General features: G+C 38.8%; 1 protein-coding gene across 1 annotated transcript in view; it reads left to right on the forward strand.

Moving 5' to 3' along the window:
* CMYA5 (cardiomyopathy associated 5) overlaps positions 1-25,644 on the forward strand; it is a 48,834-nt gene that overhangs the window by 6,421 nt on the left and 16,769 nt on the right. Inside the window, exons 2-8 of the mRNA XM_052670218.1 lie at positions 18-10,809; positions 13,103-13,198; positions 13,847-14,080; positions 15,746-15,768; positions 17,434-17,555; positions 22,717-22,866; positions 23,754-23,900. Of these exons, the coding sequence (XP_052526178.1) occupies positions 18-10,809; positions 13,103-13,198; positions 13,847-14,080; positions 15,746-15,768; positions 17,434-17,555; positions 22,717-22,866; positions 23,754-23,900 (11,564 nt within the window). The remainder of the gene's footprint in view (positions 1-17; positions 10,810-13,102; positions 13,199-13,846; positions 14,081-15,745; positions 15,769-17,433; positions 17,556-22,716; positions 22,867-23,753; positions 23,901-25,644) is intronic.

Below are 25,644 nucleotides of genomic sequence, written 5' to 3' on the forward strand. Positions count from 1 at the left end.
TGCTTTTTTTTTTTCAGCCTGAAAGATCTTATCCAAAGTGAAGATGTGAAACCCAAGATGCAGTACATCATGACTAATCCCTCCTTTTCGATGGTAACAGTTCAAAGTGAAGATAGTGGGATAACGTGGGAAACCAGCTCAAGCAGATGTTCTACTCCCTGGACTTCAGAAACCAGTACAACTTCTGATCTTTACAGTATGGAAAGTTCACCAGTAGGTTCTCCTCCAGGAAAAGTTATCTTCATTATGGATGAAGGTAAAATCGTTCGGAAAAGGAAGCGTAAACCTTCAAGTAGAATGCCATTGCCCACACATGTGAGAGGAGGTCAGGGCAATAAGAAACGCGATTCTTCTGGAATGCAGAGACAAGAACCAAGAACTGTTCTAGGAGATGTGCAGGACTCAGTGTTAAATGTTGAACTGATGGAAGCACACGACACAGATGAAGAAATGTTGGAGGACGAAGAAGATTTGGAGAATATTTCAGAACAACCAGTAAAACGTGCTCCAATAAGATCAATATTTAGAGAAAGCAGGCTGAGGAAAGTAGGGCCGATCCTTGGAGGACCAGTAAAATCTAGAATCCAGCTGTTCAATTCAATTTTTGGAGGGACTGGGCCACTCCCTGAAACACTAGAAAAAAGTAGAATCCAAAGAAAGAGCTCTGTTCCAGTAGAATCTGAATGCTTCCTTGAAGCATCAGTAAAAGAAAGATCGCATAGGTTTATTTCAGAAGCAACGCATAAAAAGTCTTTCCAGAGAACAAGTAGAAGTCTTGAAACATCATCAGAAAGAAGAAGGAATCAAAGGCAGCAATCCACAGCACATTCAAATCAAAGCTATTCTTCAGTAACACCTCTTGAAAAACAGTTTACTAGTAAAGATGTTTCATTTCAAAATATTAAACCTGTAAAAACAAAAGATAAACCAAGCAAGTATTCAAAGTCTGGTGAAGAAACAACTTTTCAACACAAAGAAAGAAAAGATGGGTGGTCTCAACTGGAGAATCTGAATCAGGAATCAAGGCAGTCACAAAAGTTCAGCCCTCCCGAAGTAGCAAGGAAGCAGCACAGTTACTCATATTCACCTGCAGCTAGCAGGGCAATAACAGAACAGCTAACAACTACTGCACTAGAGTCTGATGATAAATCAGACGAACAAGTGTCACTTCCTTCAAATGAAACTGCAAATAAGAAACCAGATCAATCACTGCTGACAGCATCAGATCTTCTAGATGAACCAAAGGAGCTGGAGATTCAGCCCAGTTCAACACTACCGTCTGTTTCAGCAGATGCTGTTAACAAATTAGATAGACAAAGTACCCAACCTGCAGAATCCACACTGGAACATCTTGAAAAGGAAGTACAGAAGTCAGCAGCTGAATCTTACTTACCTAATGCTCCATTAGGTAAACCCAGTTATGCCACTCCGTCTGAAACAAGACAGGAACATATTATGACTCAGTCATCAGAAACTGCACAATCAGAGTCTGAACATATGCTTTTATCACATTCTCTAGATGTAATAGAGAAGCAAGAAACTGAGTATCACTCATCAGCAATTGCACAGGCAGAAACTGAACATTCTGGTCTATTGTGTTCTGTTAAAAAAAAAGAGAGTCAAAGGACCCCACTACCAGAAATGCAAAATGTTTACTTAGAGAAACAAACAGAGTCAGAACAAGACTTATTCTTTGCTCAAGAAGCAGAACAGCAAGTAATCAAACTAAATTCACATACACCTGAAAAGATGGATTCTAAGTATTTTGGCATTTCATATCCTGTTTGCACAGAAACACAAGAAACTCAGAAAAGACCTGTTGTATATAAAGCAAAAGGTTTAGATCACCCTGTCTTTTCTGTTGATAAAAACAATCAAGCAGAGAGTGCACAAATGGAGATGGAATATACAGACTTTTCATACTCTAGTGGACAAAGTTGGGAATCAGAGAGACCACAAACAGGGACAGAGCATCCAGATTTCTCTTTTTCCAAGGAAGTAACAGAGGACTTGGGGAGTGCACAGCTAAAGACAGACAATCCACATTCCTCATATTCCGGAGAAGAAACAGGTAAATCAAAGAGTTCACAAGGGGAGACAGAGCAGCCAGATTTTTCATTTTCCAGGGAAAAAGTGGAGGAATCAGAGAGTACACAGCTGGAGTCAGAATATCCAGAATTCCTTTTTTCCAAGAAAGACATAGACAAATCAGAGAGTCCACACCAGGAGACAGAGTATCCAGATTTCTCATATTCCAGGGAAGACATGATTGAATCAAAGAGTACACAGTTAGAGATGGAGCAGCCAGACTTTTCCTTTTCTAGGAAAGAAGTAGAGCATTCAGAGAGTGCACAATCTAAGATAGAGCATCCAGATTTCTCCTATTCCAGGGAAGAAGTGGTGGAATCAGAGGATGCACACATGAAGATGGAGCAGCCAGACTTTTCACTACCCAGGGAAGAAAAAAAGGAATTGGAAAGTACACCACTGGAGACCACGCATCCAGAATTTGATTTTTCCAAGGAAGACGTGCAGGAATTGGAGAGTACACAGATGGAGACAGAGCGTCCGGATTTCTCTTATTCTAGGGAAGAAATGGTGGAAACAGAGAATGCACAGCTGGAACAGACAGACTTTTCTTTTCCAGGGGAAGAAAGAGAGGAATCAGAGAGTGCACAGCTAGAGACAGAACATCAGGACTTTTCATTTTCCAAGGAAGAAACAGGAGGGCAAAAATCTATTCCCTTTGAACTGGAACAGCCAAAGTCTTACTCCCCTGAAGAAGCAGAGCAAGAAAGAACAGCACAGCTTGAGTTGGAACCTTCAGACATATCCTATTTGATGGAAGAAGCTGAGAAAGAAGATGCTACAAAACTAGAATTAGTACATCCAGATATATATGATTTAAGTGGAAGAGATAGGATGCAGCAAATGGGGAATAAGGAAACAAAACATTCAAATTTACCATATCCACAGGATGAAACAAAGCATCAAGATTTGGCAGAAGTACACATTGACAAACCTCTGGAAAACACTGGAAAAATGGAACAAGAAAATAGAGTTCAAAGAGGGCTGGAAGAACTAGTAGAAATTCAACCAAAAGCTACACAAGAGGAACTGGATTATTCAGATTTGCCAGAAATCTGGGGGAAAGTAGAAACACAGGACATTGACCAAATGAATTTGGCACAGCAAGAAATAACTGAACCAGAGTTAGAGCATCCACCTGTGCCATATTCTTTCAGTGAACTAATGCAAGAAGAAAAGAAAATAGAACCAGCATATCCAGAACGCACATTTTATGCAAGTATAGACATGCAAGAGGAAGTGACGCAACAGAAAACAAAGCAACCATTTATTTCATGTTTCACTGGAAAAACAGAACAAGATGAAATAATGCATCCAGAGCAGGAGCAAGTATCTGTACCCTTTTCTAGTGGCAAAGAAGCACCACTGGAAATGAAAGTGGGTACAGAATACCCAGATTTGTCATATTCCTCTCACGGAACTGAACAAGAAAAGTTTAGACATCCAACCTTGCCATTCGGTTCGAAGGAACAAGAAACACCATCAGTGATAGAACATCCAGATCTTTCATGCAAGACTGGTGAACTGAAACCAGGTGATACCATACAGGGGTCAGAGTATCCAGAGTATCCAGAGAAGTCTTACTCCATGGAAGAAATGCAACAAGAATCAGAATATTTAGATTCACCAGAAACCTTGGGCAGAGCACAAGATCAAACTGTGGAGGTGGAATCTGATTACCCAAATGTATCATGTCCTGATGGCCAAAAAAGCCAGCAAGAAACTTCACAGCTGGTTTCAAAATATCCGGACACGTTGTTTTCCTTCAGTAACTTTAAAGAACAAGCAACTCAAGAGTTTGACTCAAAGCATGAAGATTTTCCTAGGGTGACCAGGAAAGGAGATTTACCAGGATCTGAACAAATAGACTCAAGATATCCAGATTTGACATTTTCCTCTGGAAAAGCAGAGGAGCCAGAAATTGCACAATCAGAAGCAAGGCACTCTGACTTGTCACATTCCACCAGTGAAACAAACAAACAAGAAGCAGCACTGTTGGATCAGAAACACAGAAAAATTTCTGTTGACAGAGAAAAGCAGCAGCATACACCAGAAGAGCAGGTAGAGCAAGAAAATTCTTCTAGCAAAACAGAGCAGTTAAAATATGCTGAAGACTGCTTTGAGAAACAAGCTTTATTATTTTCCACTGTTAGGCCACATGAGAAAATGGCTTTGACAGAGACAGAACATGCTGATGTGATATATCCTCTGGAAAAAGCAGAAGTGCAACAAAGAGTACAACTAGAATCAGAGCAAATGGATTTAACTTACCCCTTTGAAAAAGCAGAACAGAAAATCACTCAGCCAGAAGTGGAAAGTTCTAATTTGGCTCATTCTATGGGTACAGCAGAACTAGAAGAAATAGCAGAACGAGAGCAGAGATATCCTGACCTGCCTTACCCTGTTTTCCAAGTAGGAAAACTGCAAAGTGAAGAGCTGAAGCCTGAACATCCCGGTCTAGCCTGTTCCTTCAAAAAACTACAGGAAGGAACACAACTTAATGTGTTGGATGCCCATGGCAAAACAGAGAAAGGCCCACTTGCTAAGCTGGAACTGGGCAATGAATATTTGGCATCTCCTGCTGACAAAGTGGGACAGCAAGGGATGATGCATACCTTGGAATGCCCTGATGAGAACCAGTCTGCCAGCAGAGCAGAGCATCCACAACCAACAGATGAGAAACCAGGAGTTACAGACATGTTGTCTGATAGTGGAAAAGAAGAGCAAAGAGGAATGGCAAAACCAGCACTGAAGCATCCAGATTTCTCATATTCCATTCATGGAACACAGCCACAAAAAAATACACAGCTGGAGTTAGGAAAACCAGATCTAGCAACTTGGCCTGGCAAAACAGAGCAAGCACAACATGCTCAAAAGGAGCAGTCAGGCTTCTTACATTCTTTCAACAAAGAAGAAGCACAACCAGAAATGGGATGTTCACAGTTATCTTATTCTGTTAGTGAAATAGAACAAGAAATTGCACATGAGGAATCAATCCATTCCGCTTTATCTGCTGGCAGATTAGAAGAGCATGAATTCATACAACCAGAGGCAGAAATAATGGATTTATCATGCTCAGTTGGTGAAACACAGCAGACTCAAATAGATGAACTGGATTTGGAGTATCCGGATTTATCACATTCCACTCGTGCACTACAGAAACAAGAAGAGATCCAACCAGGGCTGGAAGAGCCAAGTGATTTTTCATCATCTCTCAGAAAAGAGCAAAGAATGCAGGCAGAACCCTCTGAGTTTCAGTGCTCTGTTTGGAAAGCAGATAGACTGCAAGATTCGCAGGTGGAATCAGAGTGCAAAGATTTGTCATTCTCTGTTAGCCCAGCAGAAGCTCATGAAACAACAAAATCGGAGTTGAAAGAACTTGATTTATTGCATTCTTTCATCAAAACAAAGCAATCATTGGATTCACCAGAGCCTGATCATCTAAACGTCTCAAATGCCATGGCCAAGGTACCACACCTTGACTCATTCTCTTCCACCAGTGAAGAAAAACAGAGTGCACATGTGGATTTTAAACAGGAGAGAGAAAGCTATGCATTACACACAGAGGGAATGGCAAAATTGAAATTAGAACAGCCAACACTGTCCAGTGCTCATGGCACAGTGGAGCAACCAGGAAGCACTTCAATGGAAGGAGAGTTCCTGGAAACATTGTATTTCTCTGGTGAAAAAAGAGAAAACGAGAAAGAGAAACAAGACATGTCAAGTCAAGAGTTAGAACATTCGGGTTTATTAGATTCTACTGATAAAACACAGCAGCAAGAAATCACACAACCCGAGTTGGGACAACTAGATTTATCATCTTACTCAGGAAAGAAAGAGCAACTACAAACTGTTCATGTGGAAGGAGTACATCAGGAGCTGCTACGTTTCCCGGGCGAAACATATTGGCAAGGAACAGCACAACCAGAGGTTGAACATTCAGATTTGTCACATGCCACTGGCGAAGTAGAGCAGCCACAGGCTACACAGTGGAAATCAGAGCAGCCTGTAACACCTCCTCACACTGGAACAACAGATCAACGAAGAATGGCACGTTCAGTGCAGGACATAGGAAAACAAGATTTTATATATGACTCCGGTAAAACAGATGAAATACAAACTGTGCAAGGTGAACTGGAACATACAGCTTCATTGTATTCTTCTGACAAAAAAGAACAAGAAATGGTAATGTCAGAGTTGCAACATCCACAGCTATCGTATTCTGTAAGAGCAGTGGAAGAGAAAACTGCACATCAGAAATCAGACAACAAAGATTCATCGTATTCTACTTGCCATCAGGAGCACCACAAAATTGTACAACCAGAGATGGAAGAAATGGATTTATCCTATCCAACTGACAAACCAGAGCAATCACAATCTGCCCAGATAGTACTGCAAAAGCCAGCATTTTTGAAGTCTTTTGGAAAGCTGGAGGAAAAGGGGTTGGCTCAGCTTTCCTTTTTGCACTCACTTGGTGAAGAAAACCAGAAACCATCTTCACAGTTAGACTTAACACAACCATATTTATCACATTTACTTGATAAAGCAGAAAAACAGGAAACTGCACAAGAAGTGTTTATGTCTTCTGATTTCTCATATTCAATGGGAAAAGCAGACCAACTGCAAACAGAACAAGTAAAATATCCATATTTTTCATGTTCTCTTGACAAAGCAGAAACTCGTGGAGTGAAACCACTGGGTTTGTTGTCCACTTATAGCAAAGCAGACCAGACACAGACTGCCCATCTGGAACATCCAGAGACATCACACTTTGCAGGCGAAACAGAGCAGAGGAATGGGACCCATCCTGAACTGCAGTGTTTTAATTTGCCGCCCTCTGCTGTTGAAGCAGAGCAGCAAGAAACACTTTCTGTATCTGACACCTCTGCCAGGACGGAGGAACAACAAACTGCAGAACTGAAGTCCGAACAATCAGATATACTAAATTCTACTGAAAAAATAGAAAAGCACAAAATAGCTGTATCGAGAGCAGGACATTCAGAGAAGAGGAACACTGGGATTATTCTACCTCAAACTACTCCATTGGAAACTGAACAAGATATATCTTGTTCCAATGAGGAAGCAACAAGCCAAACAACTCAGCCCTGTTCATCTCTTCCTGAAAAATCAGTGTCTGTACCATTGGGTGTCTCCTATTCTGAAACAAAAATGGAAAGAAATCCAAAGTCTTCACGGGTACCTGGAGGCCTGTCCTCTGAGCATTTAGATTTGTCTTACAGCCAGTGTAAAACAGTGCCGTCAGAAACAGCACAGCCTGTGTCAGGCTTCTTTACAAGAAAAGAAGCAGAGAATACAAGACTTCATCTAAATTTGCCTGTAGCTGCACAGTCGGAGGCTGAACATGTAATTTTACCTGAAACAGAGAGAGAACAGACTCCACAATACTTCCACACAACTCCACAATTAGAATCTGAACATTTAAATATGTCATATTATATAGATAAAACAGAAACTCTAGAAAGTCAGGAGTATTTAAGTGCACCTTCAAAACTAGGGACTGAATCTTCAGCTCCATTTTATTCAGTTGATGAAACACATCAGCAAGAAATTCCACCTTATTCAAAACCTGCCTCTGAGAATTTAGTTGCCAAGTACTCCCTTGCTGAACAACAAAAGCAAAGCATGCAGCTAGCTATTCCCCAATCTGCACAATCAGAGTGTAAATATGTAATTCCACCACATGATGAAGCAGAATTGCAAAAAAATCAGTTATATTCACCTAAACCAGCAAGCCTGAAGACAGAAGAGTTTGAGAATAAGACTGCATTGCACACAAAAGAACGAGATGAACAAGATCTCGCAGAATGTTTGTCATTAGAGCAGCTAAGTTCCCCCAAATTATCTGCCAAGTGGGATAAACAAGAAGTACAGCCAGATACACAAAAGGTGCCACAGCTGGTGAGCACAGAGTTAAAGGCAACTGCTGTAGCAGACCAGCAATCAGTATCATCAGATACATTTGTACCTTTTCATGCTCTGTCTGAAAAAACAGTATCTGTGGCCTTCACTGATGATGAAGAAAAACAAAATATTCCATCATCTCTAGCTAACATAGCAGGCATACCTGAAAACCAAACAAATAGAGTTTCACGTAGTTTCACTAAAGAAGAAGATGGACATGAAATGCAGCCAAATTTCACAGGGCAGAAGCATTCATCCTTACAGCAACTGAGATCTGTTTCCTCAGATCTTGTTTATGACACTGTGGCACACAAAACTCAGCATTATTCTTGTGAACAGGGCACATTTTATTCAATGGAGTCGAAGTCTACTTTCCCCAGTTCTAATGAAAAGCAGAATCCAGATATTCCATCTCCTGGGCTACCCAGCTGGGTGGAAGAAGAAGTGAAAGCTCATTCAATTAATCCTATAAAAGCTAAAGGAGTAGACAAGCTTTCTCGAAACAGAGCTTCAGATTTTGGATCAAAGCAATTCCCAGCTGGAAATTTCACAGAAGTTACAGTTCATGGCACTACAGACAATAACGGTAATGCGTTTAGAGTTTCTGATTCTGAAACTGAAATTTCCTATGGACTGTCCTCAGAAACTTGTCACAGAACAGGAAGACATGATTTACCATCTCCAGGAGCAGATAATCCAGGTCCAGACAAAGGTTCAGAGGGTGAAACTAGATTTGGAAACCCTACAAAAAGGAAAGCAGCACAACATCTGAAGGCAGACAAAATGTCTAATGTGCCTGAGCATTACCTGAGACGAGAAGAAGAAGAAATGAAACACATGAGCACTGCAGAAGACAGTCAGCATGCTCCAGAACCTATTGAACAAAAAGATCTATTTAATATAATTTCAGAAGGTTATGAAATACTCAATATTCATGCTCCTACACATATTTCTTCCATTGATCAAGAAGAAAGTAAACATATGCCAGATAAACTAGAATACTTGGAAACAAATCCTTCATTTAAGAAAAAAATAGCTCATGAGAGACAAGAAGCTTCAGTTTCTGGAACAACAGAAATTTCTGGTATCTCATTATTGGGATTGTCTGAAAGCCACAAAGTAAAAGAATTGGTCAAAACTGATGATGATGGGGAAACTGGAGAAATACAAGAAGAAAATCCAGTGTTGTCGGAAAACAGAAATCATGCAGTCTTGGATCCTGACAATGGTATATCCGAAATTGATTATTTTGAAAAATATACCTTGATTGATGACAAATCCCCAATGAAGCCATATTTTGAAAGACCAAGCTCATCATGCCCTGTGAAAGAAGACCTTAATGAACCTGCGGAACAAGCCACATCTTCCAAAGAAACTGCTGAGGAAGAAACTTTGGAAGAGGAATTTGCCTTACTTGAGGATTTGGATGAAGTATTTTATGGAACTGTGAAAGGAGAAAGCAAAATGCAGTCTTATGTGGGTACTCCAGAACCTTTTCCTCTGCAGAAATCAATTGATATTAGCAGTAAAAAATCTACAAGTGTAGAAGATGAACAGAAGTCACCAGGGACCCCACTATTTGATTCAGAAGAAGGAGTGCTAGAACGATCTCTGTTGTTTCCTACCACTGTTGCTGCTGTTAATCCAGAGCTTCTAGAAGAGCCACCTGCTCTATCATTTTTATACAAGGATCTTTATGCAGAAGCAGTAGGAGAAAAGACAAAGGGTGAGACTCCTTCTGATGAAGAAAGTGGTAACTCTAATGCATCTTTTCCAAGCAGAAATTCAGACACAGATGATGGAACAGGAATTTATTTTGAAAAATACATTCTTAAAGATGAAATTCCAGGTAAAGTCTTAGAGCTTCAGGAGGATCAGATGCAAGAAGATGAATCTTTTAGTGGAGGAATTTCAGTTCCAAGTTCAGAGGAGAAATACAAGCAGAGGTCTGATGATGTTTTAAGAAGTGTTAGAACTGAGATTCTGCCAGAGAGAGATGTTGTGGAGAAAGTCCACAGTGACATTAAAGCAACAATTTGCAAACCAACGCATGCCATTCCTTTTGGAGGAAGAGTGATTGTTTCAGGTGCAAGAAGTGATGTCACTGAACAAAGAGAAGAAAATGTTCCTGTGGAAACAACTGAGGAGTTACCAGAGCAAACAAGTCAACAAGAGTATAGTCAAATAGTGGATTCTCCGGGAGCTGCACATCAAGAATTTATCAATAAGCAGGAAGAACACCATGAAATAACAGCAGTTCCTCAAGTGGAAAGATATGTTCGATATACTAGAACTCCTGTTGAAGACAGTGAAGATGATCAGTATACCCAGGAAATTCTTTCTCATGTTCATACAATTCAGCAAAGGGAGAAGCCAGACTTTCAAAGAGAAGAGCAGCACCCTCGTGTTTATGAAGATTTCGCTGAGTCAATGGACTATGATGTGATTACACAAGAAGAACTTTTGCAAGATGAAATATCATCTGAACTCACACATGAGGAGCTGTTATTTGAAGAGAGGGACTCTTTTGAGCATATTGGGGATAGTTATGAATTTTTTAATGAGCCAGAGCAAAAAACACCTGTTGAACTTGAAGATTCAGGATTTGTGGTGATGTATCCTGAAAAATCAGCAGCAAACATTCCTGAAATTGAGAGTCCACAAAGAGAATCGAAGAAAGCACAAATAGATACATACTGTTATAACTGCAAATGTCCAATATCTGCTATTGACAAGCTTTTTGGGGAACACAAGGACCATGAAGTCACCACCCTAGATGATGCTGCAACCAAGATGAAGGTAAGAATTTATTTGGATGGGGAAGGAAACGCTGAGTCTAATTTCTCTATGCTTCCCATGTAGTCAGTGGAAAGTCTTCAGAAAGCAATTAAAAGGCTATCATAATATCTATGAAATAAAAGCTATTCCTAAACACATGAGAGAAATCTTGAAGGGGAAATATCATTAAGCTGTCCTGTAGAGTCCTCAGCTTGCTAAGCTGGTATTCTTTTTTATTCAGAAGTTTGAATGGCCATGCTTATATGTAGCTGTTACCAGACTTTTCATCTTCTAGTCTTCTTATCTGTGCATGTTTGTCTGTTTTGTATGTGTGAAGTAAGAATTGGGAAGGTGTTTCACTGAAGAGAATTTTTGTAAGAGCAGCTTATTTCATTCGACGAGTTACAGAAACCTCAATATGCAGGGGCCATTATCATCACAAAATGTACCCCAGTCCAGTTATGTGTATTGGTTGCTTGGAGATATTAGACGAATTACAGAGTTTACAATGCCTATTTTTTTGAAATCTCGTCCACATTTTCTGTTCTTTCTGTTCATGTTTGCCTACCCTAATTGTATTTTAGCTGTGCTGCAGGTAAGAGTTTTACAAGTCTTGGTTCTTTCTACTAGTTTCAAGCTGTATTACTCTAAAAAACTGATAGAAATGTATCCCATTTTAGTAGGGCACAACTTTGATCTCAATAATGGTGAAAATGCTTTCATTTCTGTGGAAGCTCATTCTTCACTTAATTACAGTTCTATTTGTGAAAACTATAAGCGTGTGATGTTTCACTTTTCCCATATCAGATTTGTTTATGTACAATTATAAAGATATTCTTGTTTACCAGCTGTTTAATCTCACCTCTGAAAGGGGAGGTCTCTTTTCTGGCTCATGATCAGTTGTCCGTAATACAGATTTTGTACAGTTTCATTAACATTCCAAAACTGTTCACATTTCTGTTATTATGTTATTTTTATGATGGATCATATATAAGAAAGTGAAATTTAAAGTAGAGGAGGAATGTGCCAGTTCAAATATCAATATTTGCAAACTATCTTCATGGTGTGCAGTTGTATGGCAGCAGAGTTAGTTTTTATATATGGCCATACATGCTTGACATAGAAGTGATAATTAGTTACCAGTAAGTCACTAGCAAAGTCATAGACCTCAACCATCTCTCATACGTACTTGCATTGCAGCAAGTCAAATTAAGCCACAAATAAATGTCCCATGATATCACTCCCTGGCTGTGGAACACAGACATGAAGCCAGGATTAATTCTGGCCTCAGCACAGGCTTGGCTTCACATGATTCTAGCACTCAAGGCTCAAGTTACTTTGAGATGATATTTGTATGTTTCTTGTTGCCTCCGTATAATCGCTGAGAAAATATTAAGATAGCAAAATGCTTGTTGCCTGAACTTCATTGTAGGGATATAGCATCACAATTTAAAAAAATGAGCTGTGGATGGCACCTGTTAGATTTTGCAGGTTATCTTGACAAACAGAACTTTTCCTCTGAATACTGGTGATTGGCTTTTAATATTTATAAAGTCAGCTTTCAGCTTTACAGTCCAATGTGACACTTATAATTAATGGAAAGTAATATGCTAGTTTTTGAACAGATGTGACTGTAGAAGTTTGCCATAATAAGAAGCTGTTACCAAAGGAGTTGACCTGTTGACCTTCCTTTCAGATTTATGCCAGTTATCTACAACTAAATATTCTTACAAATTATAAATTTTACTTGAGCAGACAGCTAGTTTCTTTTAGGAATGGTCAAGAAGCATCAAGAAAAAGTTCTGAGTTGTTTCTAGTGCCTGTTGTCCCTTGGACTGCTTTTGTTTGCACATATAATTCAAACAGCGATTTTGATGGATTCTGGTTTACAAGGAAATATCCTTAAAACTCCAATTAAAAAACAAAATCATAGTGCTTCATAATCTGTTAGCCTCATAATTTCCTGTCATAATCTCCTTCTTCTGGGCTTTTTTCCTCTTGAGGATACTCATGAGGCTGTACGTATCCTCTGTTTCTAACAAAGCTACAATAGAATTCATAGTGTTTGACAACTTGTAGAGACACTCAGCACCTTGTTGAACCGAGATAACTTTTTTTGGATTGGAAACAGTTTTGTAGATGTTCCAGTTGCTATTTCTGTGCTTGCCTTTGCATCCAGGGAGATGCCTGAACTTAATTTAGCAATTGCTCTAATTGCAGCTTATGGAAAAGAAAAATATCCATTTCAACATAATATGTTATGTGTAAAAACTTCATAAAACAACACAGTTAACAATACTTTTTTGAATTTCAGGATCAATTAGGTGAATTGCTAATTGCACTGGAAAAAAAATCAATGAAGATTGAAGAGTTTGTGAGTGATATTGAATCCCTATTTAACTCTGTGGAGGTAAGTCCAGTGTTTTTTCACATTGATTTTCTGTCCCTCTACAGTACTGCTTCTAAATTACATTTGACTTTTTCATAGTGTCATTTTTTATTCTACAATAGGCTATTTCTCTAGCCCTCAAAATGACTTTTGCTGGAAGGAGTTGCGTTAAGGGGAAAAAAAGATTTCTTTTTTGCACATCATTGCAAAGCGTAATATGTGACTAGCAAGCACAGGAGGAAAAAGCTCCCTTGATTTTGATTATGCTTATAAAAAGTTCACTCTCTGTCTGTGTTTAGAGACCTGCGTTAAACATCTAAATACACTGCCCAATGGCTATACATTCTTAAGTCTTGAGGACTGTATTAACTTCAGTTGAAAGAATGAATTTTTAGCTATTTTGTAATCAGACTTCCTCTCTATGCTTGAATATAGAAGTTTAATTTTAAGCATTCACATTTTAAAATATGTATCTGCCATTATTTTAAATGTATTTCTCCAGAATTATTTGTCCCAGATGAGCTTGCTTACAGAAATAAGTTCTCTTACTGTCAGGATGCCAGGAATCTGGTGGATGAATCATGTATGGGCATTGAGAAATTCTGTGTATTCATTAACTATTGTAATTTCTGTCTGCAGATCAATTTATATCTGTTCTTATTTTTCCAGGAAAACTGTAAGAAAAATGCAGAGTTATTGGAAAAGCAGAATGAAGAGATGCTTAAGAAAATGGTAACACAATATGATGAAAAATCAGAAAACTTTGAAGAAGTGAAGAAGATGAAAATGGAGTACCTTTATGAACAGATGGTTAACTTCCAGCAAACTGTTGATTCAGCAAAGGAAACTTTGGAGACTACAGTAAAGGAAATGGAAGAACTCAATGGATTTGTTTTCCTAAATGTAAGTACAAAGGGCATTTATGTCGTTTTTATTAGACTAGTTAGGAAAGAACTTATAATTTACGCAGTGCCTGAGCTGAGAAAAAGATATTTATGTTTCATTCTTTAAAGATCTCTAAATCCTGCAAGCTCAGTTATTCCATCCTTGAAATGCCAGATCAGCTGCTTTTGTCATGTTAATAGATAATTGCAAAGATGATGCATAGTAGGAAAATATGCCTTACAGCATTAAAATAGTTCTATTTTGTTTTGTGAAGAGAAAACTGAGAGACGTCTCAATAATTTATCTAGAGTTTACCAGTGAGGAACAATAAATGTCATAGTAAGAGTTACTTCACTGTTGGAAAGACAGGTGGAAAAAGAAAGCATAACTGAAAATTAACCAAAGTGAAAGCAAAATGGTTCTTTTGGTGGTTTTTGTTTGTTTATCTATATGGGGAGACACAGAAAGTAGGTATGCATTCAAATTATAGACACTGAGATAAATGTTTGCTATTGAAAGATTCCTAGTCAGATGAGGTTTAGAAATGCACATGTGACATTCATGTCTGTGATGGTCCTTCCAAGATTTGAAAAACACTCTGCATGAATCTGTGTGACTTGAGTTACCTGATGACACAGTCATCAGTCAGCCACCAACTGGTTTCAGAGACTCTTGCAAATTAATCATTAATGACCTGTGTCCTCCAAGATTGTTCTTGTGTTGCAAGAATTGTTCACAGGTCAGCTATGTTACTTCCTCCTCTTGAGAACTGTATCAGAAGGTGATAGGATTTCTCTGACAAGAATCTGCTCCCATTGTAGAATTAGCCTGTAATTTGGTAGTTGCAGAAGCTATCACAGGATGCAAGAAAATGAAAAATTAAAATTACTTTTTGAAGACTAATCATTCATACAAAATAAAACAGCTTTTGGAATAGAAGCTCATTAGACCAAATACCAACAGTTACAGAAATGGTGGAGCAATATTTGTCTTTTCTCTTATTGAGCTGCTCAATGGCTTAGGAACCTAGAGAGTCCTTTGAGAGGTGGGCTATCTTGGGATGGATGAGAAATGTTTTTTATCTTCTTGATAAAATTTGTGAAGTACTGGATTAGGATAACTCTTTCCCATGATATTCAGGGTTTTAACTAGATCATAAAAGATTCCCTATCCCTTTCTTTTACTGATATAGGACGGGAACTTTTCTTTCTGAGACAGGAAATGTTAGGTGTCAATTCATGGAGTATGGGAAAAACTCTTACTCCACAGGTGCAAATCTCAACCTGCTTCTGGTGAACAGCAGTTATGAAGGAAATTTCAGACAGAATTGGTATTTATGTGTTATTAATGCAAAAGTGATTATCTTCTGCAAAAACTTTGATTTAGAAAAGTATTTGATTGTGCCCTGGTCTTTATACCCAGATATTGAATACTAGTTCCTTAGGAGTTTTAAACCAGATAGACTTGAATAGCCTGCTGAGTGAGGGCTTTGAAGGAGAAACATTCTTAAGGAAACAAATTCTCTGAGGGTGTGAATGAGCAGCATTCCAACCAACATTTAGTCAATAAAACCCTGTGTTTTTATCTCTGTGGATAGTAGAGAACTGTGGGGTGGATGGGGGACTCTTCAATATTCTCAGGGTTTTGAAACTGTTAATATATTTCTCTTTTTTTTTTCCTTAGTCATCTAAAGAATTGAACAAAAGGTATCTGAAGTATGGGTTGAGTGCTCTGGAGTGAATACCAGGCTTAGATGGATGCTGCTGGACACTCAATTTACTAACAATATTGCTAATATTGGTAGTTACTTTTATCAACCTTGTAAATAATAACTTTATACTTGTTGCTAGTACTGTAACTAACCAGTTCTGATGTGTTTTGTACATGTTCTATAACACATCAATTAAATAAGTGCCATTTTAAATTCCTGACTTAATTTTAAATCTCAGGCATTGAGCACATGTTCCTTGTGGTTACTGCTCTATACACATATACTAGAAACCATTTTGACCATGTATATATTTATTAACATCACTACCATGTGATATTTTACTACTGTGTTTCAGCAGATATGTGTAATATGACATATGCCTTGGGGGAGTCATTTTGGTGACCTCTATCCCTCATTAGACAAATGTTCAGTTTAGTTCATTTTCCCCCAATACATTTTCCAAGAAGAACTGTGACTAGTTAGACAGTCTCCAGGACTCCCCTATAGAAGCCTCAAAACTAAAGGAAATTTCGCTTTGCCTGTTTCATTTACAGAGACAACCACCACTGACTTTGCCATGAGGCTGTGGCACTGCATGGTGCAAACATACCATTGTCAGCGCTGCCTCAGTCATCACAGTGATACAAATGCTGATCTGGGTTGATAGACTAGGATGTAAAAATGACACAAGGGTTCCAGGTTATTGTCAAATTACTAACCCAGGAAAATGCAGTGGTGAGAATGTGCCAAACATCCCTTTATAATTCCCATATATTTGCAGGATTAGGACTATAAATTTGGACTCTCCTGCTTTATGACAAAACATGTTATTTTAGTTTCACATCTGCACTTAGCTTTTTTCAAAGACTTGCTGCATGCTTAGAGTTCATCTGTTAACTTGCACAATAAACTTAATGTTAATTCAGTTTTGTGCTTGAGTTTGGTTATTATTTTATTTAATAATACCTGACTTGCCGAAAATATTATGAAAAACCTAAATAACAATGCATGCTTTTCTAAAGAAAATATATTTAATACTTGTTTTGCTTTGTGAAAATTATACATGATTAAGTGCTACAATGATTTTTCACTTCTTCAGTGAAAAACAAAGAGGAGAAAGGTAAATTTCAATTGCTTTGAAAAAATAATCTTTCATCTCCTTCAGTTGTTTGTATCTCAAAGTTAAAAATATGTTTGATTTTTTTTTTTCTTCCAATGAACTCAGCAAATGTAGGCAAATCAGGTGAAATCCATCTTCCTTCTTGTTTGTTTTTGTTTTGTTTTGCTTTGTTTGTTAGTTTGTTTTCCACAAGCAACTGTTTTACCTTATATCTGCAGATCAGCTGCTGTAGTTCAGTGCTGACTGTAACCTTGTGTTACTGTGCCCAAAATCTGATGCTCTTGGAAGTCTTACTGTGAAATTCAAATCCTCTCATTCTCAGAGATTATATACAGATGTAGATAGTGTTTGTTCTCAGGGTGTTTCTTATGTGAATTGTCAGTATGCTCTAAATGTTCAAATTCAGAACTTCTCCTTGCATGCAGTCCTCAGCTTAACGGGAAACTCAGAGAAAGTTATGTAGCATGGACATTGCTTCTGGCCCTTGGAAGCTACATGACACCACGAGAGATTTACATGGCTATATTTTATCCTAAATAGGTTATGTTCTGCAATGGATGCTACTCGTTCTTTAGAAAAGGTGCCCAGTACATTTTCACTGTTTGAGCACTATGAGGACAGTCCAGGAAAGAGCAACCAGAACTCTTTAAAACATGTGGCTGGTAAGAATCTCTGAATATCATCTTTACAAAAGATAATGTTTTGGCAATACTTTGGAAATCTTAGGAAGCTAAAAATAGAATCAATTTCAGAAGTATAAATTTGCAAACCATGTTATTAGCAATCAGAGTTGAATGTAAAATGAAGTCTAATTGTGCACAAGTGTTTGGCTTATGGTAAGACATTAAGATGAGCAGAGGGAGGAGAGTTATCATGGAGGATTCTTGTCTTTTTTAAAAGATCAGTATCTCAGACTATCAGCATATCTCTGTAAATCTCATGAGGCTAAAGAAGTTGCTGTCTCCTTGTAGGCAGACACAGAAGTCTCCTTAGCATGCATCCTCCAAGGGAATGCAACTCCATGTGGGGAGGAAAGCCAGGGAACAACTGATGGCCAAGATCCCTGGGTTTATGCCATGTGAGTGAAGGCATATTGAAAGCACACTGGAGCACCTCTCCTATGAAGAAAAGTTGAGGGAACTGGGCTTGTTTAGCTTGGAGAAGAGAAGGCTCTGGGGAGACCTCATTGTGGCCTTCCAGTACTCCAAAGGAGATCATAAACAGGAAAGACAACTGTTTACATGGATTGATAGTGATGGGACAAGGAGGAATGATTTTAAACTAAGACAGGGGAGATTTAGGTTAGATATTAGGAGGAAGATTTTCATTCAGAGGGTGGTGGCGCACTGGAACAGGTTGTCCAGAGAGACTGTGGATGCTCACCCCATCTCTGGAGGCATTCAAGGCCAGGCTTGATTTGGCTCTGACAGCCTGGTCTGGTGGTTGGCAACCCTGCACATAGCAGGGGGGTTGAAACTAGATGATCATTGTGGTCCTTTTCAATTCAAGCCATTCTATGATTCTGTGATTCCATGGAACTCCTCCATATGGGGATATGAAAGGGAAGTTATAGCTTTAGCTGAAATAAGCCTTTACTTTTGAAGACAGTGGTTAAAATTGCATATGATAAAGAAATATTCATCTCTATTTCATATTCTGTAAAAAGCCTGCCTAAGTGGGCTTGCTGCTTTGCCTGTACATACATTTATAGGCATTATCCAGATCTAGAGAGCTACTAATGACAATCCGTTTCTCTCTTCATGAAATGTAAGTCTATAGTGACTTTCTAAAGAGAAGAGTTCTTCTGGGAGAATCACATCTCACTGTCCAGCTTTATGACATCCTTCTCACTGTCACATGCACCACCGCTGTCACGGTCACTCTATGGCTACTCAGATGATGACTTTTTTCTCCTATTTGGTCCCTGAGTAGAGCAACCAGAACATCAGTGTCCATTTGGTGCTCTGTTACCTTGATGGATTATCAGGTGGGATGTTGGAGAAGTGCACTGTTGTTCAGACCTCTCCTGTACCTAGTAAGAGCTGATTGCACTCAGCAGTGCCACTGTGGCTAGATTGTTTTCTTCCTGCACATAGTCACTTATTTTTATTTAGTAGAGAAACTGAATATCTCCCAGACCTTAACTTCCTTGTCACACCTGTGAATTTATCTAAGGGATTTAAAACTTCTCAGGTGAGATTAGGTTGGCATTTCTTCATGCATTATTATCTCAGCCTCATTTACTTACAAAATCAGATTAAAATACATTTTTTTAATTTACTCAGCCAGTGTTGACTTAGTAGTGTAAATGTGCAATATACCACCATTTATTTCCTAAACTCTCTCTCACAATTCCCTACATACAACCATACTTTCCTCCTGTGTTGTTACCTACTGTCATACGGGAGAACTAACTCATTTTTTCCTGCTGTACTTTCTTTTCCCACAAGTCACTCCCAGTGTGTTTTTCCCAGATTGCTGAGATCTGCTGTGTAGTTTTATCTTCACTTATTACTGTGTTTACTGAACACCAAATGGCTTGGTCCAGACTTGGTCCAGACTTGGTCCACTTTTACAGACTGGAAATGAATGACTGTAAACCAGTCAATGACTTTAAAAGCTTTTCATTTTACATGCTTCATACTCTTTTCTTCCTTCTAAAATTTCTGTTTTTCATCCTTCACTTCAACTACCAAATATCTCTGTTCCTACTGTGATTTTCACTATGGTGAGCAGTGGAGTAAATACATATTTTTTTCAAAATTATGCCTTTCCTGAAGGAAAATGGGAGTAAGTGCCTGCATGAAACTAAATTTTGAATTGAAGACTCTGAGTACATCATTTATCAAATAGCAGAGGCAAATGCCAGACATTCTGAATTTGTTTTGATTTAATCAATTTGATTAAATAGATGTGAATTTGTCATGTTTCTTCAATCCACATATTTTTCCCTACAGAAATAACAGTCTTTTACTGAGCAAATATATAGAACTTTATTTTCATAACTATAGAAAAATCTTTCCTGCAAAATACCATCCATTTTCAAATATTCCACATTCACTAATGGAAAGTCCTTTTCCCTCAGATTATTCCTCCTTTCATGTAAGTCACCCATTAAGAAACGTGTAATCATAGAGAAGACCTATGAGTATGCACTTGTGCACACTAAAGCACAAGTTCTGTCACAAGAGGAGCTGAAATAATTTCAAAATAAAAAAAAATATTCTTTCAAAAGCCTAGGTCCTGCTCATTTATAACAAAAAATGAGGACCTTTGATGATGGTAACAATCATCTGTTAAAATCACATAGGAATGTAACTGCTCTCCATTGTCAAGATCACAAAGCAAAGGAAAAATTATTTCCATTGCACAGGAAATGTGTGAATATCTAGTAAGCATTTTGGATTATTATCTTCTATGTTGTGATCCATGGAGTTCAAGTGGCATCAAGAAGCTTCCTTACAGTACAATACTTCAGCAGACATTAAACAGATCAGAAAATGTCCAACTTTTCTTTTGAAAAATATAACTTAATATAACTTGTGGTGCATGTAGCTCTTTTGTTTGATCAAAATTCATGTTAAAAAGAACCAGCATTTTGATAATGCAGAAATATTCTATTTCCACAGAAAATAGTTCAACTTTTTGCTTTGAAATTACTTCCTTTCAAAAGTTTATCTCTTATCATGCAGAAGTAAATTAGAAATCAAATGCTTTTCAATGCAACTGAACTGAATTTTGTTATATAACTTTTTTTCCAGCAGCTTCATTCAATATACTAGTTTCTCTTCGGATTTGGCATAATAACAAATTTTGGAATTGTGGAGTTTCTGTGATCATAATAGTTTCTAGGCAACTTCACAGGAAAAGAAGCTTGTTTTCCCACTGGCTCACCTGAAAGGTAGTCCTTTCCTAAAGGTGATCAATTTTTAAACTGATTGACCAGATGCAGTCAAAAGACAAAATGGAGATGGTTTTAGCAATGAAAAGGTTATTTTTTTCAGTGGGAAGCAGATGTAATCCTACTGTACTGTTAGCTCTCTGCATAAATCATAAGGAAACAAACAGCATCTGCATTTGCCTTGTTCATGCCACAGGGGATCGTCATCATTACTGTGAAGATGACTGAGGAAAAGCAAAAGCTTTTTTGCTGAGATTCTAACAGAATTCATGCAGTATGGAAATTTACTGGGTGAAGAAAGAGACCAATATATTTTTGTTCCATGCAATTACTTCAACAATGAACATCTTGGGGGGGAAGGCGGGTTGTTTCTTTCTTTCCTCTCCCTCCCTGTTAAATCACAATCTTAGAGAGTAGTAATATGTCAACAGAGAGGTATCTGTGCAGATCAGCAGCAAAGTTTGTATGAAATGTGGAGAACTTAGAAGTTTTTGAGGCAATCCCTGTGAGAGACCATAGAATCATGGAATTGCAGTACTTGGAAAGGACCTCTGGAAATCATCTGCTCAGTAGGTCACACAGGGAAATGTCCTGGTGGGTCCTGAACAGCTCCAGAGAAGTAGATTCCACAATCTCTCTGGGTGAACTGTTCCAGTGCTCTGTCACCCTTGAAGTAAACAAGTTTTTCCTCATGCTCATATGGAACATGCCATGTTCTTGCTGGTGCCCTTTGTTCTCTTGCTGGACACCACCAAAACTCACCTCATCCACTTGACATTCGCCCTTAAGATATTTATAAGGGCTGTCAAGATCCTCTCAGTAATCCGGTCCATTTTATGAGGTCTGGAAAACTTGGCTAAGGCAGAACTCCACGGGCTGATCAAGGATCTAGGACTAAGGGGAAATGACCATACCAGGCAGGATCACCCAGCTGTCTACCTGCAGTTTGAGTCCACCTCTGGGCAGATTAGTTTCAGGGAGCTTCCTGTTTCTCAGGCTTTGAGTGCACAATGTCTGAATCTTCCTTTTCCTAAAAGAACATACCTGTTGTTGCCAGTCTGACAATGTATTTGAGACACTGCATGAATGCCTCCATGATGTACAAGCTCCTTTCACCTGCACACTTTTCTGGGATCAGTTATATTACTCTCTGAAGGCTCTCTTCTGCAAGCTCCCTCTCCCCATCAACAAGCTATCCTGTGCTGTTTGCTTCAAAGAAGTGCTTTCAGTCTCCAATTTCACAGGCATTCTTTCTGTAAGGTTTTTATTCCTCTGATGACAAAGTGTAATGGAAAAAGCATTTGCCAGAGAAGCCTGCACTGAAGTCCAGGCCCATTTTGTCCCATCTGAGGAGATGACCTCAAATTATTGAGTGTCCCTTAGACTTCTGCGCCTTGAAGTGAAGTGCAGAGCTGGACTGCAGCTGGAGGAACTGTGATTGGAGGGAGCAGGTCTGCTGCAGAAGGAAGAGGCATTCTTGCTACCACTGGGGTTTTGTGACAGCTCTACTTATCTAGGCCTGGGAGGCAGCATTCTGCTCTTCTCAGCTCGTGGAAGCTAGAAATGAGCAGCCACACAGTTGTCCATCTGTGCATCTCCTGTAGGCAGGGACTCTGAGAGCTGTGCAGGACATTGGCACATGCTTTGGGCTGGGTTTAGCCCAAACTGAATCTTAGTAATGAATCTTAATTTTTGGGTCTGTGAAAGAAATGGGCAACCAGATTCTTATTCTGAGCAATTAATTTTTTACTGTCTCTAGTTCAGATGAACCTACTGCTTTAAAACTGTTTCCAATACTTGCTGCATTTTTCTGTGGAAACAAGCACTTGAATGAAAATAAGAAACATGAGTGCTCGTGAACCTGTAGTTAATTCACCTGAAAAAACAGGATTGTGAATAACAACTGAGGATTCTCTATTCAGTCCCACAGACACCAACCTTAATACCTCAGGAGCCAAATTCAGCTACCAGCACCTCCATTGCTGTCTACTGGACTGTGAATGAAGGGGACGCCATTGACTGCTTCCAGGTGTATTGTATGGAGGAGCTTCAAGCCAGCAAAGATGAGGGAGGTGCGTAAGGTCTTGTGTTCAGCAGCAGCCCTTTCTCCAGTGACCTCATGTCAGCACAAGGGAGGCTGAGCTACAGGGAGGGTGCAGGACGCAGTGGTGAAATCCTCCATTGGACAGGTAACAGTAGAGGAGAGCAGGAAGTAGATGACATTCCCTATCTTCTCATTCACCCTCCAAAATACAATATAAATACCATTGTCTGCAAAGTGCAGGATAGTTGTTTGTAGAGAAGCAGCAACAACCTTATTTAGATGCTTTTACAAAGCAGCCCGACTTTCCGAGAGGATGTGTCCCTGCTATTCCTTTGATACAAATAGAGCTTGCAAAAGGATATGCCCACTTAGGTTTGTACAGCCTCAAAATGTATACTGATTTAAAAAACAGCATGAAAAGTTCATTAGAATCTCCACAGTTTTTCCATATATTTCAGAGATGTTTTTCAAAATGACATTAACAATTCTATATGTTAAGTGTGGAAACTGAGAATAGAGGATACAAATGCTCATTCGTCAAAAAGCTCAGAACATGCATCTGTTTGTGTATGTGTGCCTAAAAATGGATGCATGGGATATAAACTCATTATGAGAAATAGCTATCCTCCAGAGAAATTAAACCAGAGTTGATAACTGTTAAATGTATGTCTCAAACTGCAGCCTACTACACAGTAAGACTGAAGGCTGTAGGCTCCCCTTACCACTGGTGACTTTAAAGTGCGCCCAAAAGCATGTAAAAAACTTTCTATCAAAACTGAGTCAGAGTAAAATACTGACCTTTTGGCTAATAGCAACTTTTTAACATACTATTTCTTGCATGTTAGATGAGAGGAACTATTACAGGCCCTGTGAGAGATGTATGTAGGTGTACCAGCCTGTGTGTGTTTCTCCTAGGTTTGGTAGAAGAATACAGAGTGACAGTGAAGGAGAGCCACTGCATTTTGGAGGACCTGGAGCCAGACCGCTGTTATAGTGTGTGGGTCATGGCTGTGAACTGTACAGGGTGTAGCTTACCTAGTGAAAAAGCCATTTTTAAAACAGGTAAGTACATAGTTTTGTATTTGGTTACTGTAAGCTTCACGTTTTTAAAGAAATTTTAGTCCATATTGTTACTGAAGCAGAGAAAGCTGTTACATTCAGTCCATCTGTCAGATAGCAGGCAACTCGTGATCATTTCCCTTTTTACTAAAAGATGACAACATAATTGCTCCTGAGAGGAAATCTGGAAGTATTGAGATCTGAAGATGTTTCTAATTGCAGGCCCTGTGACTGGGGCATTGGAGCAACACATTACAAATTTTACTTCTGACTGCACTGCAGTGCTCCAGGGCAGCTTTGGGAAAGCCACCCTGCTGCTCTGCCACTGCTTCTCTGATGGAAAATTGAGGTAATAGCTGAGTTTTTTTTACCTCTCTACCATCCTCCCAGATAGATCTATGTTGCATTGATTAAATGATTAACTTTTCAGAGGGAGGCATGTTTTACAGATCTTACATCCCACATCTAGCTTAGTGGAACACAAATCTTAGGTGTGGCTATGGTTTGAGTAGTCTAAATTAGGATTGGTAATTACATGAGTATTGTTTGTGAACTTCATTTAACTGATTAACTTTCCAGAGTGTTAATTTCCTAAATAACTTGTATAGACAAAACTATTGCTTCTTGTATTACAAACCAAACATGGCATCTTGTGTTCTAGACCTTATCTGAGATGCTCATGCCAGATGATTTTTCTTGTGTTACAGGGTAAAAATTCTGTTCTAGCATTTACAAAATATAGACAAGGATACTTAACAATTTCATAATCGTACAACACTGAGTGTGCTGTTGACTTCAATTGGCAGCAACCATAACTCCAAGCCTTCTGCTTAATCCATTAGACATCAAATTTGTTGACAGTTCTCCTGGATACTCAATTTGCCTTTCATATTTTTAGCTAAGACGATTTTCCAAAGAATTTAAGTAGAAAATCAAATTCAATGGCATCAACAATGTAACTGTGATCACTTTGCAAAATTCCTACAAAATGATAATGAATGATTACTAGCTAATAAGTCAATTTTTATTAAGAACTGTATTTCCCTTTAAGTAGCAAGCTCCTCCTACTTTTCCCCCAAATTCAAACCTTGTGAAGAACTTAATATCCTCAAGTCACTCATGATTTACTTTGGCTTGTTTTTCTAGGGAAACAAACTAGGTCAAATAAGGGCTCATTATACACCTTCCCTTGAGCTGAGGTGATATCTCTCTGGTGTGCAACGAGCCTCAAGAAGGTTATGGAGATACCACTGAGCACTAACTGATGCTGGGTCCCATTAACATCACCATGAACTGAAACAGGAATTTAGAAAGATTATTTTCAGTAATTCAGTGTAACTGTTGGCACAAGAAAGCTGTGTGCTGGTATACGCAGTTACAGGAACATACACATTAGTGGTGGATCAAAGCTGTTCCTCTCCAGGGCTTTCCCTGACATGTTTAAAAATCATGATTGCATGCTGCTGCATCATCCCCTCAGCAACTCCAGTCTCCTGCTTCTCCACCTCCCAAACTCACTTCTTGTCTCCTGGGGAAACACACAGTTTCATAGCCAAATTTCATGTGACAGAATGATGCAAAGGGCAGTAAATATCTGCCTTCTACCTGTCTATCCCCAAGAGACATCCAGGTGAATCTTCTGCAATCCTGAAGAAAAAAGAGTAAACACACTTTCTTTTGTCATTCAAAATCTGCTATTTATCGTGTATCTGAGAGGCAGAATAAGCATTTACCCATTTCTCTTTGT

This window comes from Tympanuchus pallidicinctus, unplaced genomic scaffold (assembly GCF_026119805.1).
Source record: "Tympanuchus pallidicinctus isolate F22 unplaced genomic scaffold, pur_lepc_1.0 scaffold9, whole genome shotgun sequence".
NCBI classification, from domain to species: Eukaryota; Metazoa; Chordata; class Aves; order Galliformes; family Phasianidae; genus Tympanuchus; species Tympanuchus pallidicinctus.